Below are 12,335 nucleotides of genomic sequence, written 5' to 3' on the forward strand. Positions count from 1 at the left end.
TCTCTATCTTCAATGGTTGTTTTCTTTCACTTTTCATGCTGTAGTAGTCCTTAATTTCAGTTTAGTCTTCTATACTGCTAACAGTGTAATTGCATAGGTTTTTCAGTTTGACTGAAATGCAGAGATTTTGTGCAGCTACAATTTTAGTGAGAGGTATACACACACAAAAACCCTAACCATAGTCTTTTATAATTTATTTATTAATGTTTAATGCTTCCACAAGAGGCAAAAGATAAACATCATTTAATCCAGGCACAGAGAGAAAAAAGTTTTTACAGACATTCCTCCCCTGACCCAGCTTTTTCAGACTTAAACTAGGCAAACGGAACAGAAGGGTTAGCCACAAGTAAAGAACAATTATATGAGAAGATAAAGTAGCTCTGCATTATCCAGTGGCAAAGCAAATGCCTTGAGTTTGCTAAAGTAACATAACGGAATGGAAGAGCATCGCTAGAAATTGTTTAGTTATGTTGTAAACATCAAATAATCATAATTAACCATTTTAGGTGAAAGTATAAAATGCTCGGAGCTAGCAGATTTAAGGAGGTCTTGAATAACACTTGAACCTTAACACCAATGACATGCTGAGAAAACAGGATATTCTTCCTTTCTGAAGCAACACCCACCCCTGTCACCAGCTGCAGTGATGTTCCAGTCCCCCTCTGCCTGAGTAAAACCAGGTTTGAACTGAACCCCGTCAGGGGGGCGGAATTAGCAACTGCCCTGTGTTGCATTTGAGTAGATGTGTACAGCAGCGTTCATGCTGGATCTGCCTCCGTTATGTACATACCCCAAGTCTGCAAGGTTGCTTTGAGCAGCCGTACGCCAGAATTAAAGTGCAGCTTTTTAAAAAGAAGCTGAAGAACTGAACTTGAGAATCAGTAACGTTTGCCTAACTAAAAGATGACTAAAACAGATGATATAGTGGAAGCTTGAAAGGATGGTTTGTTTCCCTAAATATAACAACTAGCTCGATTTATCCTTAAAAGCAGCACACAAGGAAGCACAGAAAGCAGAACTTGTGGTCATAGCCACTGGCGTGTCATCGTTATTATTTTTGAAATTCCGATTGCTGTCTATTAATTCATATCCATTCATTTTCATATGAAAATTCATAATATTCATATCCAGTTTTGTTTTTCTTTAGTAAGAGCTGCAGACATGTTAAAACCTGATTGTTTGAGGTAAGGAAAGCTGAAAAGGTATTAAAACATATACAAATTCAGTATAATATTAAGAAAACTAAGTAAGAAATCAAGTGACAACAAAAGCAGCACTAGTAGCAATCTCAGGTGAAGCAACCCAAGTAAAGCAATGTTTATCAGATGAAACTACTTACAATTTAAATTCTTCAAACCAAGCATGTTGCTTGTTTAGCCTAGATGCAGATGCTTTTCTCAGGTAAATAATGTTATGTTGATAATTTATTATTAAGTTGTAACGAAAACAAGACAGTTTATGCAGCTAAAATGATTGAACCGCTGTTTTCAGATTTCTTAAGAAAATCCTAAGAACACTGCACTCATCAACGCTGATAATGCACTGTACAGGCTGCTAAGATTTTTTAACAGAGGCCGACAGGCAGTGCTGACTAAGAACTTGGGACAGTTTTATTGTCACACAGTTGAGCAGGGTAGCAGCACTGTTTCACACACTTCTTAGCTGCACAAGCAATACAAAGCGTGGCACTAGCTGCACACAGCAGGCCCTAGGCTGGGTCGTGGAAGAGCTACAGTCAAGGCTCGCCCCGCCTGTCTGTGACCATCCTTTGGAGGAAGAAAATCTGCAATCACTGCACTTCCCTCTGGGTGACACTGGCTAACGGCAGTGGTCACTGCATGGCCAGAACTCTGCTCCCATGTCTCTGGTCTCTCTCGGAGCTGCCTTATGGCCAGGCTGTTTCCTAAGGGTCTTTAGGTGTAATCTCTCCTACAGGGCTATGCAGCTATAGGAGGTGATAAGGAATTCCTCCTTCCCTTACTTTGGTGCCATTTCCCTGCAATCACCATTCCGGATAGCAGGTACATTTAAAAAAGCGTCCTTGTAGGTACTGCTTTGAACTGCTGCAGCCTGAGGAGAGACTGTGTCTTCGGTGTCTATATACAGTTATGCCATTAACGAGTTGTTTGGTACTGGTGATGTCACCACTGCTACTGGCTGCATTTACAAGGGAGAGACTGACCTGATCAGCTCTTGAAAGGAAGGATGCAGGTGCCTGCGCCCCAGAAGACAAGTGGCACAAGATGTCTGATACGGTAAAACATTCAGGTTCGAAGTCTAGTGAGGCTTGATCACCTACTATTCATTATTTGCTTTTAATGCATTAATTCTGAATTCCTGTTCTAAGGTGCCAAACCTCCCTGTGTACACAATACCCGGGTCTCTTAACTATAGGCTCAAGATCCTCGCTTAGGGACTAGAGGCCTTCAAATGAAGTAGCATAACGTTGGACTTACAGGCATCAACATACCTTTTTGGTATGAAACTACATGCAGCTTCTACGGTGCATAGATGCTATCATGTTATTGCCTTTAATACTTTCCAGAGGGCTAGTACTGTGGCTGAAGAAGGATGAGCAAATAGAAGAAAGGTTGAAAGTGATAAATACTCCAGTAGCCATATTTTACTAGCCACTCCATCATAAATAAGAAGTTTAACATAACATGATTTGAAATTACATATTTCAAGTGGGCTGGTTCTATATAAATAGACAGTTCGACTTCTCATTCAACTAAAATATAAACTAACACAAACGTGTAAAAAGATGCCAGAAGTAGGACCAGAACCCAGGTCTGGCATTTCTACCGCTGATTCATAAGAACACTTCTTTGTTCAAGTAAAAAATTTCTCTTTACATGCAACTAAAACTATCTGCATAAATTTCTAAGTAATTTGAACTGGCATATCCACATATTCCTATTACAAAGCAATAGAAAAGTGTTCTCAACTTTCAAGGCAAAGTTTTTGCAATATTAGACTCGTTATTACAATGTACAATAGTGATGATTTTGACACCACATTTTCTACTTCCTGGATTAAAAAGCATTAATCTGCTGTTCTTCATAGACATCCTACATGACAACAGGAAGTAATTCATTAGTCATTAAACAAAACTACCAGATTTTGGTTTTTCTTGTTTTCCAGTGTAACTGTTGAAATGGCACGATAAAAACTGTGTCTAAACACCTTCCAGAATGAAAGGGCAGCCTCACAATTATGCACCCCATACAAACGGCTAATGAATGAAGGATTCGCCTTGCAAGTGCTAAATGCCATGATTGCTACTGAGACTAGCAGGACAGAAAGAGGTGCGTGTGTACTATCGGCATCTGCAGCATTCTAAGGTGCAGATCACAGATGCTATGAATATTCTCTGGTTTTTTTCCAGGTTACAATATAGCACACAGTTAAGACAGTATGAAACAAAGATTACATGATTCTGAGTTTGCATTTAATATTTACAGCAATCTTACAAAGCTTAATGTTTGTAGGAACTGAAACTTTTGCAGTGAGAATAATGCAGTAAAAGATGACAGCAAGTGCTGTTTACCTCCCGTAGATACTCTGGTTTTCTCTGTACTGTTACATCTTGGTAGCATCAAAGATGGATGATTCCATGTTAATTAGCATCTTATCCTGCTTCAGAGTGAAATGTTTTGGTTTCTTCAAGTTTGTAACTACTTTGACAGAGTAGAAATCTCTTCTGTTCTCATAGCATCAGACAGGAAACTAAGTTCATTGCACAGTGTCTCATACCTGAAGGCCATCCGGATCTGTGCAACATTTGTCTTTCGAATGTCGTTTCCCTCAGGCCCTTCTTTACAATAATTCACCCCTAAGAATTTCTGTTTCTCCTGTGAACATGAATAGGAAGAGGTCAGTTCAACTGCTCTGATTTACTGCGTAACTGAGCATTTATTCGTTGAATGACTCCAGTGCAAGTAAAAACCAGTGCAGCTTCAGCCAGCTGGCCATTGCAATTTACCTCAGAGTCTTAACCAGTTTGGGAGATTTGAAGGCCAAAGTTTATATATAAGAATTCTTTACTAAGAATTTATTATTATATATACCCAGCAGTATGCCCGGTCTGACTTGCTCAAACCCTTTGTCCTAGCATTCGGTCTTCACTACTGCATCTTTCATGTGAAGGGTACAAAAAGAGGCTTAGGGTTCTTTTATTAGTTAAATACTGCACAAGAGGAAAATTAGTACTTGACGCTAGAGAATAGCGGAAGGAACAACAGCATGTATTTCTAAAGACCCTTCACATGCCAGCTCCCTGCCAGGAATGTTTGAAAGTGACATAGAAGAGAGGATGCTCTGAACTCCTAGAGAAAGCCATGGATGTATAAAATTTTAAAGGCAAAAGGGAATCTAATCTAACCTGACTGCCTATCTAAACCACAATATTTTCCCCATTATTCCCTTCTAAGCAAAAAAGTGTCTTGCTTATGACACACAGGTTGTTTTTACTCAACGCAAGACATCACACAAAGTTTTGGGACTGGAGGCAGAACTGAGCAGAGACAGGCACCTGGTCTCTGCAGGTTTGGGGAATTCCAAAACAAAGCTAATGAGGAAAAATGTAACGTTAATATTTTTTTAATGTAAGACTGCATAGCAGATAGTTAGCAAATATTTCAGAAAAGAGGACACGGATGTACACAAATACATAAGAATCTACTATTTAATTTTCAGACTGCTGACTTGTCAGTTCTGATTTGCCCTAATATTCACAAAATAAGATTTTTTTTAGCCACAATTACCTTATCTGACAATCCACTCTGCAGTACGCTGTTTCTTGCTATCTCGCATAAGTCACAGGTACTTAGTTTCCACACCTGGGCTGCAATCGCATATTCTTCCATGAGAGCTTCCTGTATCACCAAAATATGTTTAATATTAAATTACACATAAATAAGATGTGAATGAGGATACGTACTCATTACAAATCAAGGAATTTCTACATGCTCTTTAGATAGCTGTGAAAAATTAGAAGTTTAGGACTTTAACATCACAATTAGTAGCAGAATTGTTTATTTCAAATTTCCCAAGGGCAACTGTTAAATAATTAACAGGCACTGGGTATCCAGTTCTCTTAGTCTAAGAAATTGCAGCCTGCAGTCCAGATCCTTAGAAACATTTCTTAGACGGTTTCAAATGAGATCCCAGGGTATATAAACACCTCGGAGGATCTAGTAAATCTGTAATGAATAGTACGTAGAGAGATAGCAGGGCAATTTCTCAGTTCTGACCTTCCACATGAGAAGGCTGGGTCTGACTCTAGTGGGCTCACAGCTGAGGATCTTCCACACTACGTGTAACCCTGCTGGCACTGCGTTACGTCATGCAGAAAGCCCCCACAGAAGCTCTGGCTTTTCCAGCAGAGATGTGTCACAGGCCAGAAGCCAGCCTGGGTGAAGCACACCAGAGCTCAGCTTGTCCTCAGGACACTGACAAGTGAGCAGCACACAGGCCACTCTCAAGGCACAGCATGACTCGGGTCAGTGCCAACCACAAAACCAGGGCATCCAGAGCAGTGGCCAGGCACTTCTGTCCTGCCAGGCCACCCAAGGGCAAGAATCAGTTTCAGTTCACTGAGCAAACAGCTCATACGTCATCTTCCGAGATTCTGCATCGTGTTTTTGTGATGTACTTCCCCAGATTTATTAGTAAGGAAACTGGACTTTCCTGGCACTCTAGAGGATTGTTTATGAAGGCTCAAACCTCCCTTCAGCCTCATCCTTCATTCTATACTTCAACAGCCAACACTGGAGAGGCAAGAGTACAAAAGAAACACAATTAGGAAATCAGACATTTCCCCCTGAAACCTAACAGTGAGTAGCAGACTGAGAATGAAGAGTAGTAATGAATGAAGTGACTGAAAGAAATGAAAATTTATAGCCTAAGCAACAATACAAAATAGCTTTCGGGTCATTCTGGGCCTATGTGGTACTGTTGCCAAATGCACAGAAAAGCGCTTTTTGCAATTCCTACCTTTGTATAATGAAACTGCATAGGGTCATCTGTGGAGAGGGAGACGTGAAGTCCCTTGTGTAGAAATTCCCGTAGTGGATTTTTCGAGTACTCGAGGAACAGGCTGTTGTTACTAAGTGGAGACATAGCAATGGGTATTTGTGCAAGATAATAAAGATACTGGAGGACAGGACTCTGCAAAACAAAGCACAGTCAGCATTTAACGGTACTATGGCGTAATGAAAAAAAGGATTTCCCTTGGATAAAATGGAAACGGCATTACAGAGGGAGGACTAAGACCAAAAAAATTAGCTTGACACTAAACTCTCACTTCTTTAGAAAACACTTGAAAGTCTGAATTTTAAATGTTACTGATCTTTACAAAAATAATTTACATTCTTTAACATAAATGTCATCTTTTTTAAAAATTGGTGACTAACAATTACTGTAGATTATTAAGTATGTATGATTATTAAGGGCACTGTATTTGATACTAACTGCATACCTGTCCCCAAAACCTGAAAGTCACCAATAACAGATGGGTAAGGACTACTAGGCAATTTCTTCTTTTCAAAACTGCAGTCCAATAGGTAAGTCTTAGGAGCAGAATAAGTGTTAATTTATTAGAAGTCATGTGCTGCTGTTGCACATGATATAAATAATCTGTGGTCACCTCATCTTTATTACTATTTTTGGCTTAACCAACCTGTGACCCTAACAAGTGCCTTTACTATTATCTGCTATGCCAGGTTATGGCACCAGGCTAAACGGGACAGAGCGACGAGGAGAATGCTTTGGTCACATACAGCCTTACTACTCCTCTTTCAGGGTCTAATTTCAGGAATTACTGGTTCTGAGCATAACATCAGACATGATATTAGGCAGATTTTTTCTTTGTTCTTGGATATGTTGAAACATACAGAGAGATTTTTCCAGCATTAACCAGAAAATCCAGCTTAGAAGACACCACTTGCCAGAAAGTTACAATAAACTCAGTGCAAGTCTGCCACCCACTGACCAATTATTTTAATTACAAAACTGGCCTGGGGATGAGTTGTGTTACGGTTTTTATTAACTGATAAGTCAGGAATGATAACGTTTGTCCTGTCATAACAATGAAGTTGTATATAAAGTATCACTGTGCTATACAGCTATGTTAAATTTCTTGATCAAGTGATCCCAGTTAGTCTTAGATATAAATAATCAAAACCTTAATGAACTTCTGAATGAACCCTGAAGTACAGGGATGCCAGTCAGAGAAAATGACCCTATAATGTCCCTATAAAGAAGAGACTAGAGCTTTCCTTAAATTCTTCTGGGACCTAAACCAGGGACCAGAAACAGGTCTAAGCAGTTTTCTCCACGCAATTTTAGCTCTGCTTGGAGTAACCAAACCCAGGTGCCACCAAGTCTTTGACATATCTGAACATTTACCTTCCCTAAAAAGACAGAGCTTTAAAATATTCACTTAGGACAAGCTTTCTGTTTCTGTAGCTTAAATGAGAATGGTTTGGGTTGGAAGGGACCTTCAAGATCACCTAGTCCCAACCCCCTGCCATGGGCAGGGACCCCTCCCACCAGCCCAGGTTGCCCCCAGCCCCGTCCAGCCTGGCCTTGGACACTGCCAGGGATGGGGCACCCACAGCTGCTCTGGGCAGCCTGTCCCAGTGTCTCGCCGCCCTCACAGTGAAGAATTTCTTCCTAATCCCTAATCTAAACCTGCCCCCTTTCAGCTTAAAGCCATTCCCCCTTGTCCTATCACTCATGCCGTTGTAAAAAGTCCCTCTCCAGCTTTCTTGGAGGCCCCTTTAGGTGCTGGAAGGCGGCTGTAAGGTCTCCCTGGAGCCTTCTCCTCTCCAGGCTGAACAACGCCAGCTCCCCCAGCCCGTCTTCGTGGGAGAGCTGCTCCAGCCCTCCGGTCACCTTCATGGCCTTGTCTGGACTCACTCCAACAAGGTCCATGTCCTTATGCTGGGTGCCTCAGAGCTGAGCACACCACTCCACAGAGGGGTTCAGATCAAAGCGAAGAGTTACGTGTGGCCTGCTAAGAAAATTAGTTTTGGGTTGCCCAGATGAAGTCCATTCGGGGACTGCTGTTTGAACTAGTGACTGATGTCTAAGCAGTGAGTAGTTAGTTCAGGTGAGCAACCAAGCAGTACCTTCTTCAAGAGCAATCCGTGAGAAATGTTGTCTGCTGTCAGAAAGGCTGACACAAGGTGTGTGATAGACCCAGCTTCTCCACAGTGAGGTCGAAACAGGAAAGTACACATGCCTCTTTCCCTGAGGAAATTAAAAACAAGTTCCACTAACAAAAAATGCACCATTCTTCATCTGTTCTGTATGTAATTATCATCTATATGGGAATTTGAAGAAAAAAAAAATTAAAGTTACATTTTCTCATACAGTTTGACGTGACATCTAATCAGGCCTACCTGTGGGCTGCTATCAGAAGGGTCCCTCTAGTCAAGCCCCTTCCACCACCTGACATACTTGTTCCTTCCTTCTTTCCTTCCCTACTTACATCTTGTTTAGCAATTGTTGAGCTTCTGGGTGAACAGTTACTGAACTGATTCCAGTTGAGGGAACTGGCAGATGGCAAGCTGAGTGAACTGAGGCAGCCTGCGGCTGCATCATTCCTAGATTCAAAGTGCAGGAAGAAGTGGAAGCACACTGCCGAGAGTTAGCTAACTCTACCCCGTGTGATAACCTGCCATCTCACCAGGTTAACCTCTGCATAAACCCACACCCTCGGCAGCACAGAGAGGATCTAGGGGTGGAAGTCATTACACTAGACTTCACACTGTAATTTCTAGTATTACTTTTTAAATCATCTATATTAAAAATTATGCTGGGTTTTGGGTTATAATGGACACTGTTATTCAGTGCAGACAAATGACCCATAAGTATTTGAAGATGTTCAAAGAATTTAACAAGGACTGCTAGAGCATAAGGAGGTTCTAGGATGGATGTTTAGTACTATTTCTCATGCAAATGGATGCGAGGATGCAATCCGTCCTCGCTGGCTTTGCTAATGCTACCAGAAGTATAAAACAATGTTGTAATGGATGTGCCTCAAACACTCAGTCTGTTTAAGAGGGTGAACAGTTTTACTGACTCATTGATGAATTATGTCATTATCTCACCTAGCTGTAAACAACATTTAATGATTATCTAAGGAGATTTTCAAACAGTAGTTGAAATGGTCTTGAGGTAAAAAAAAGAAATACGTAAGCTCTGACAGAATCTGTCTTTGGAAAAGAAAAAAACCCCAAAACATACTACAGAGAATGTAAAGAAAGTCAGGAGAAAGGGATGACTTCGGTACCTGCTGCAGTGTGCCCTTTCCATTAGGCCTGTTTGTTGCAGGTACAAGGTCATTTAAGGTGGGTGGTTTTATTTTGAGTTTTGATTACATAGGGTGGTAGAGAAAGAAATGCTTGAGTAGCAGTGGGAGAGAAGTAACATTTTGCACGTTAACTTGGATAAGACCTGTTAAAATGACTAATCTGTACACCTATTAAAAAAATCCCAACATGGTTTATAAATAATAATTAATCAAATCCTTGCAAGGTAAGCGATGAGACCGTAATATGAATGGATAGCATCGCTGTGCCTCAGTCTGAGTCAGCTGTGCAGATCACTCAGTGAGTCAGCCACAAAGTCGGGAACATAACCTCAAGTTGAATTTCAGGCTTTACTGAGCCTGATGCCAAAATCTGCTTTTACAGTCATGACCTCACATTCAGTGTCATTACTCTCCGTGTTACTTGCCTAGACATTGGTCTCAAAAGTAGTAAAACTGAATGAGTCAAGCAGCACACTAAAGTTAAGTTAGTCAGATGTGCAGTTCGTAATTATATCCTCCTTTGTCTATCTTTGATAACGGCAGCAGTCCGTAAACCAGTATTTCACAGCGTAACTTTGTATCTCTTAAATTACCAGGAGATGGCAAGCTACCAAGAGGTACCTTATATGTGGAAATCCACTGTAAATCCAAGCAAAGATCCACAAGTTAATTTTGTGGGATTTCTTCTTTTGCTTTGGTTGACATATTCAGGTGTAAGGAATTCACACAAAAAAAATACACACAAATATCAAACGAAGATATTAATCTGATGTCTTTACAATTTCTGAATATTTCATTTGAATTCATTTTGCTGTTAGCATTTTCAAAATAACTCATGTACGCCTCTTGGACTCTTTAAAATAATGCAAGATAACCACTGCTTCAAAAGATACCCAGTCTAGACACTTGACTTAGACCAAGACCAAGATTATTGATTTTTCTTTCTAGAAGCTTGTGAAAGAGAAAATTGACTACTTACCTCCTAAGGTTGTTTAGCAACATGATGTTCACGTACATATAATACAGATAATAGCTATACGGGGGATTCTTCTCGCTGGTCCAGAGGTCAGGGTTAAGGCTCTTGTCAGAGAACATATGGCCACTATGTTTGGATTCATCATCAACACTGTCAAAACCAGTCACCTGGTGGGAGAAGAGATTCACAGAAATCAGCAAGCAAACTTCAGTGTTACTTACTCTTGCTTCAGGACTCGCTTGTGGAAAGCATCTAGTCCTCCTTCTTGGTTTCCCTCCTTATACTAGCAGTCCTGCTGCTCTGCCCTCCTGGGACACCATGCCGACCGCAGGAATGAAGGGTTTTCTTGAAGGAAGTTTCTCCCATTTTTGTGATCAGAGGCAAATAGGAGACCTAGGTGCACGAACACCTTCAGGCCGCTGTGGAGGGCACAGGCCTGTAAGACTCCCTCAGATCCAGATTATAATCTTTTAAACTCTTCTGCTTTGTTATTTGAAAAGCAGCTGAAGAGGCCAGAGGCTCCCAGGAAACCTCAGAGTTCTGAGTGGGGGCATAGTCAGAAATGTCTCTTAATCATGTCCCAGCAGCTACGTCCCCACCTCTCCCGAGTCCCTTCAGGATCTACACAGTGCTGCCTTTTGGTTGCCTCCTTTTTGGAGGCCAGTCCCAGAGGCAAACCCAAAGTGCACATCCTGGATTACGATGTTCCCTCTGCACAAGAGCATGCGAGCATTTTTTGGTCGTTCTTTATAGAGAGGATTAGTGAGAGGACAAATAAATAGCTGTTGAGCTGTTTCTGAGGGAATATACGGCAACTGTCTGACAACAGAACCTTATCCAGGCTTTTATTAAATTGTATGTAAGGGATTTAAAACAATAATACAAGTAATCTACGGAGAAAGAAGCTTTTTTTAGTGTTTGGGAACAGCTGTGGACAAACAAAATTTATGAGTAGGAGAGGATCCATTTCAGGTAAGACAGAAAATTCAAACACACTTACGTATTTGAGGAAAAGGTGCAATTCTTTGTGCTCTTTGGGATTGATTGTTGCTTCAAACAAAGGTACGAAGATGTTCTCCAACATCTTCCCAAAACTAGGCAGAATATTTTTTGACCTAAATATGTCACTGAAGGGGAAAAAATATACACAGTTGTGATCATTCTTTAATCAGTTTCTATTTCTTCTCCACTTCCATAGTTTCTATTATTTGTGTATATTTCTACAGCTTCAGTTCTACCAGGATTCAGAAATTAAAAGTTTATGTCAGGGCAGGGATGGTCTCTGTGCTCTGTTGCCTGTGCTGCCTGGCACTCTACCTCATCCAGGCTTTGCTGAAGCTCTCGACTGCTCAAAAAATGGAGACACTATCTCAAGAATGGTGACCCCTTCCCTTACAGCAATCCAAGTACTAATAAGGGAGATAAGGAATTACCTCTCATGAAAGATTCTGTTTTCCAAAGCTGTAGCTGCTCCAAATGAAAGTAGAATGTTCCGCTTTAGTGAGCCTCTCAGAAAAGAGGAACAGTACTTCAGTGTGTCATGTTCACATGACTTTGAAAGTGTTGACTCTACTATGTAAGTAAGGAATTGCTACGTAAAAAACTGAAGGAGAGAAACTTTCTCCCTAATGAGAAACTCACTCTGGGGGATATACGTGACCATGACAGCGAAAACATGAAGCTCAGCTATTGAGGATGACAAAATTATCATGGGAGACTGTATTACAGTATACAGCATTAGAAACAAAGAACCATTCAATAAAGTCCCAAAGGATGCTTAAAAACGAAGAAAAACTGATACTGATTTAACCTTCAAACCAGCAATCTGGGTTGCGTTTCCAAGTTCACTGTCCTTTAGTCACTATCTTGAGGAAGTTTGATAACAGTTTGTAAACTGTTTGTAAAGAAAAAAAAGAGTATATTCTACTCTTCTATGGAATTCAAGAGTTCATTTATAGTCATTACTAAATTGTATTTTAACTTGACTTTGAACGCAGCTTAACTTCACCCAGTTGTAATTTTTAGGTTTAGTATCTT

The 12,335-nt window shown here is 40.6% G+C and overlaps 1 protein-coding gene across 3 annotated transcripts in view; it reads right to left on the reverse strand.

Annotated features, from left to right (window-relative positions):
• Nucleotides 1-182: 182 nt before the first annotated feature.
• AMPD3 (adenosine monophosphate deaminase 3) overlaps nucleotides 183-12,335 on the reverse strand; it is a 36,201-nt gene continuing 24,048 nt past the window's right edge. For 2 of the 3 annotated variants that reach the window (XM_055722734.1, XM_055722732.1), the window contains exons 10-15: nucleotides 11,299-11,425; nucleotides 10,302-10,465; nucleotides 8,136-8,256; nucleotides 5,998-6,171; nucleotides 4,767-4,877; nucleotides 183-3,854 (exon numbers count right to left, since the gene is read on the reverse strand). In XM_055722734.1, the coding sequence (XP_055578709.1) occupies nucleotides 3,678-3,854; nucleotides 4,767-4,877; nucleotides 5,998-6,171; nucleotides 8,136-8,256; nucleotides 10,302-10,465; nucleotides 11,299-11,425 (874 nt within the window). In that variant the 3' untranslated portion in view covers nucleotides 183-3,677. The other variant, XM_055722733.1, reaches the window with a different exon arrangement.

This window comes from Falco cherrug, chromosome 10, assembly GCF_023634085.1.
Source record: "Falco cherrug isolate bFalChe1 chromosome 10, bFalChe1.pri, whole genome shotgun sequence".
In the NCBI taxonomy this organism is placed as follows: domain Eukaryota; kingdom Metazoa; phylum Chordata; class Aves; order Falconiformes; family Falconidae; genus Falco; species Falco cherrug.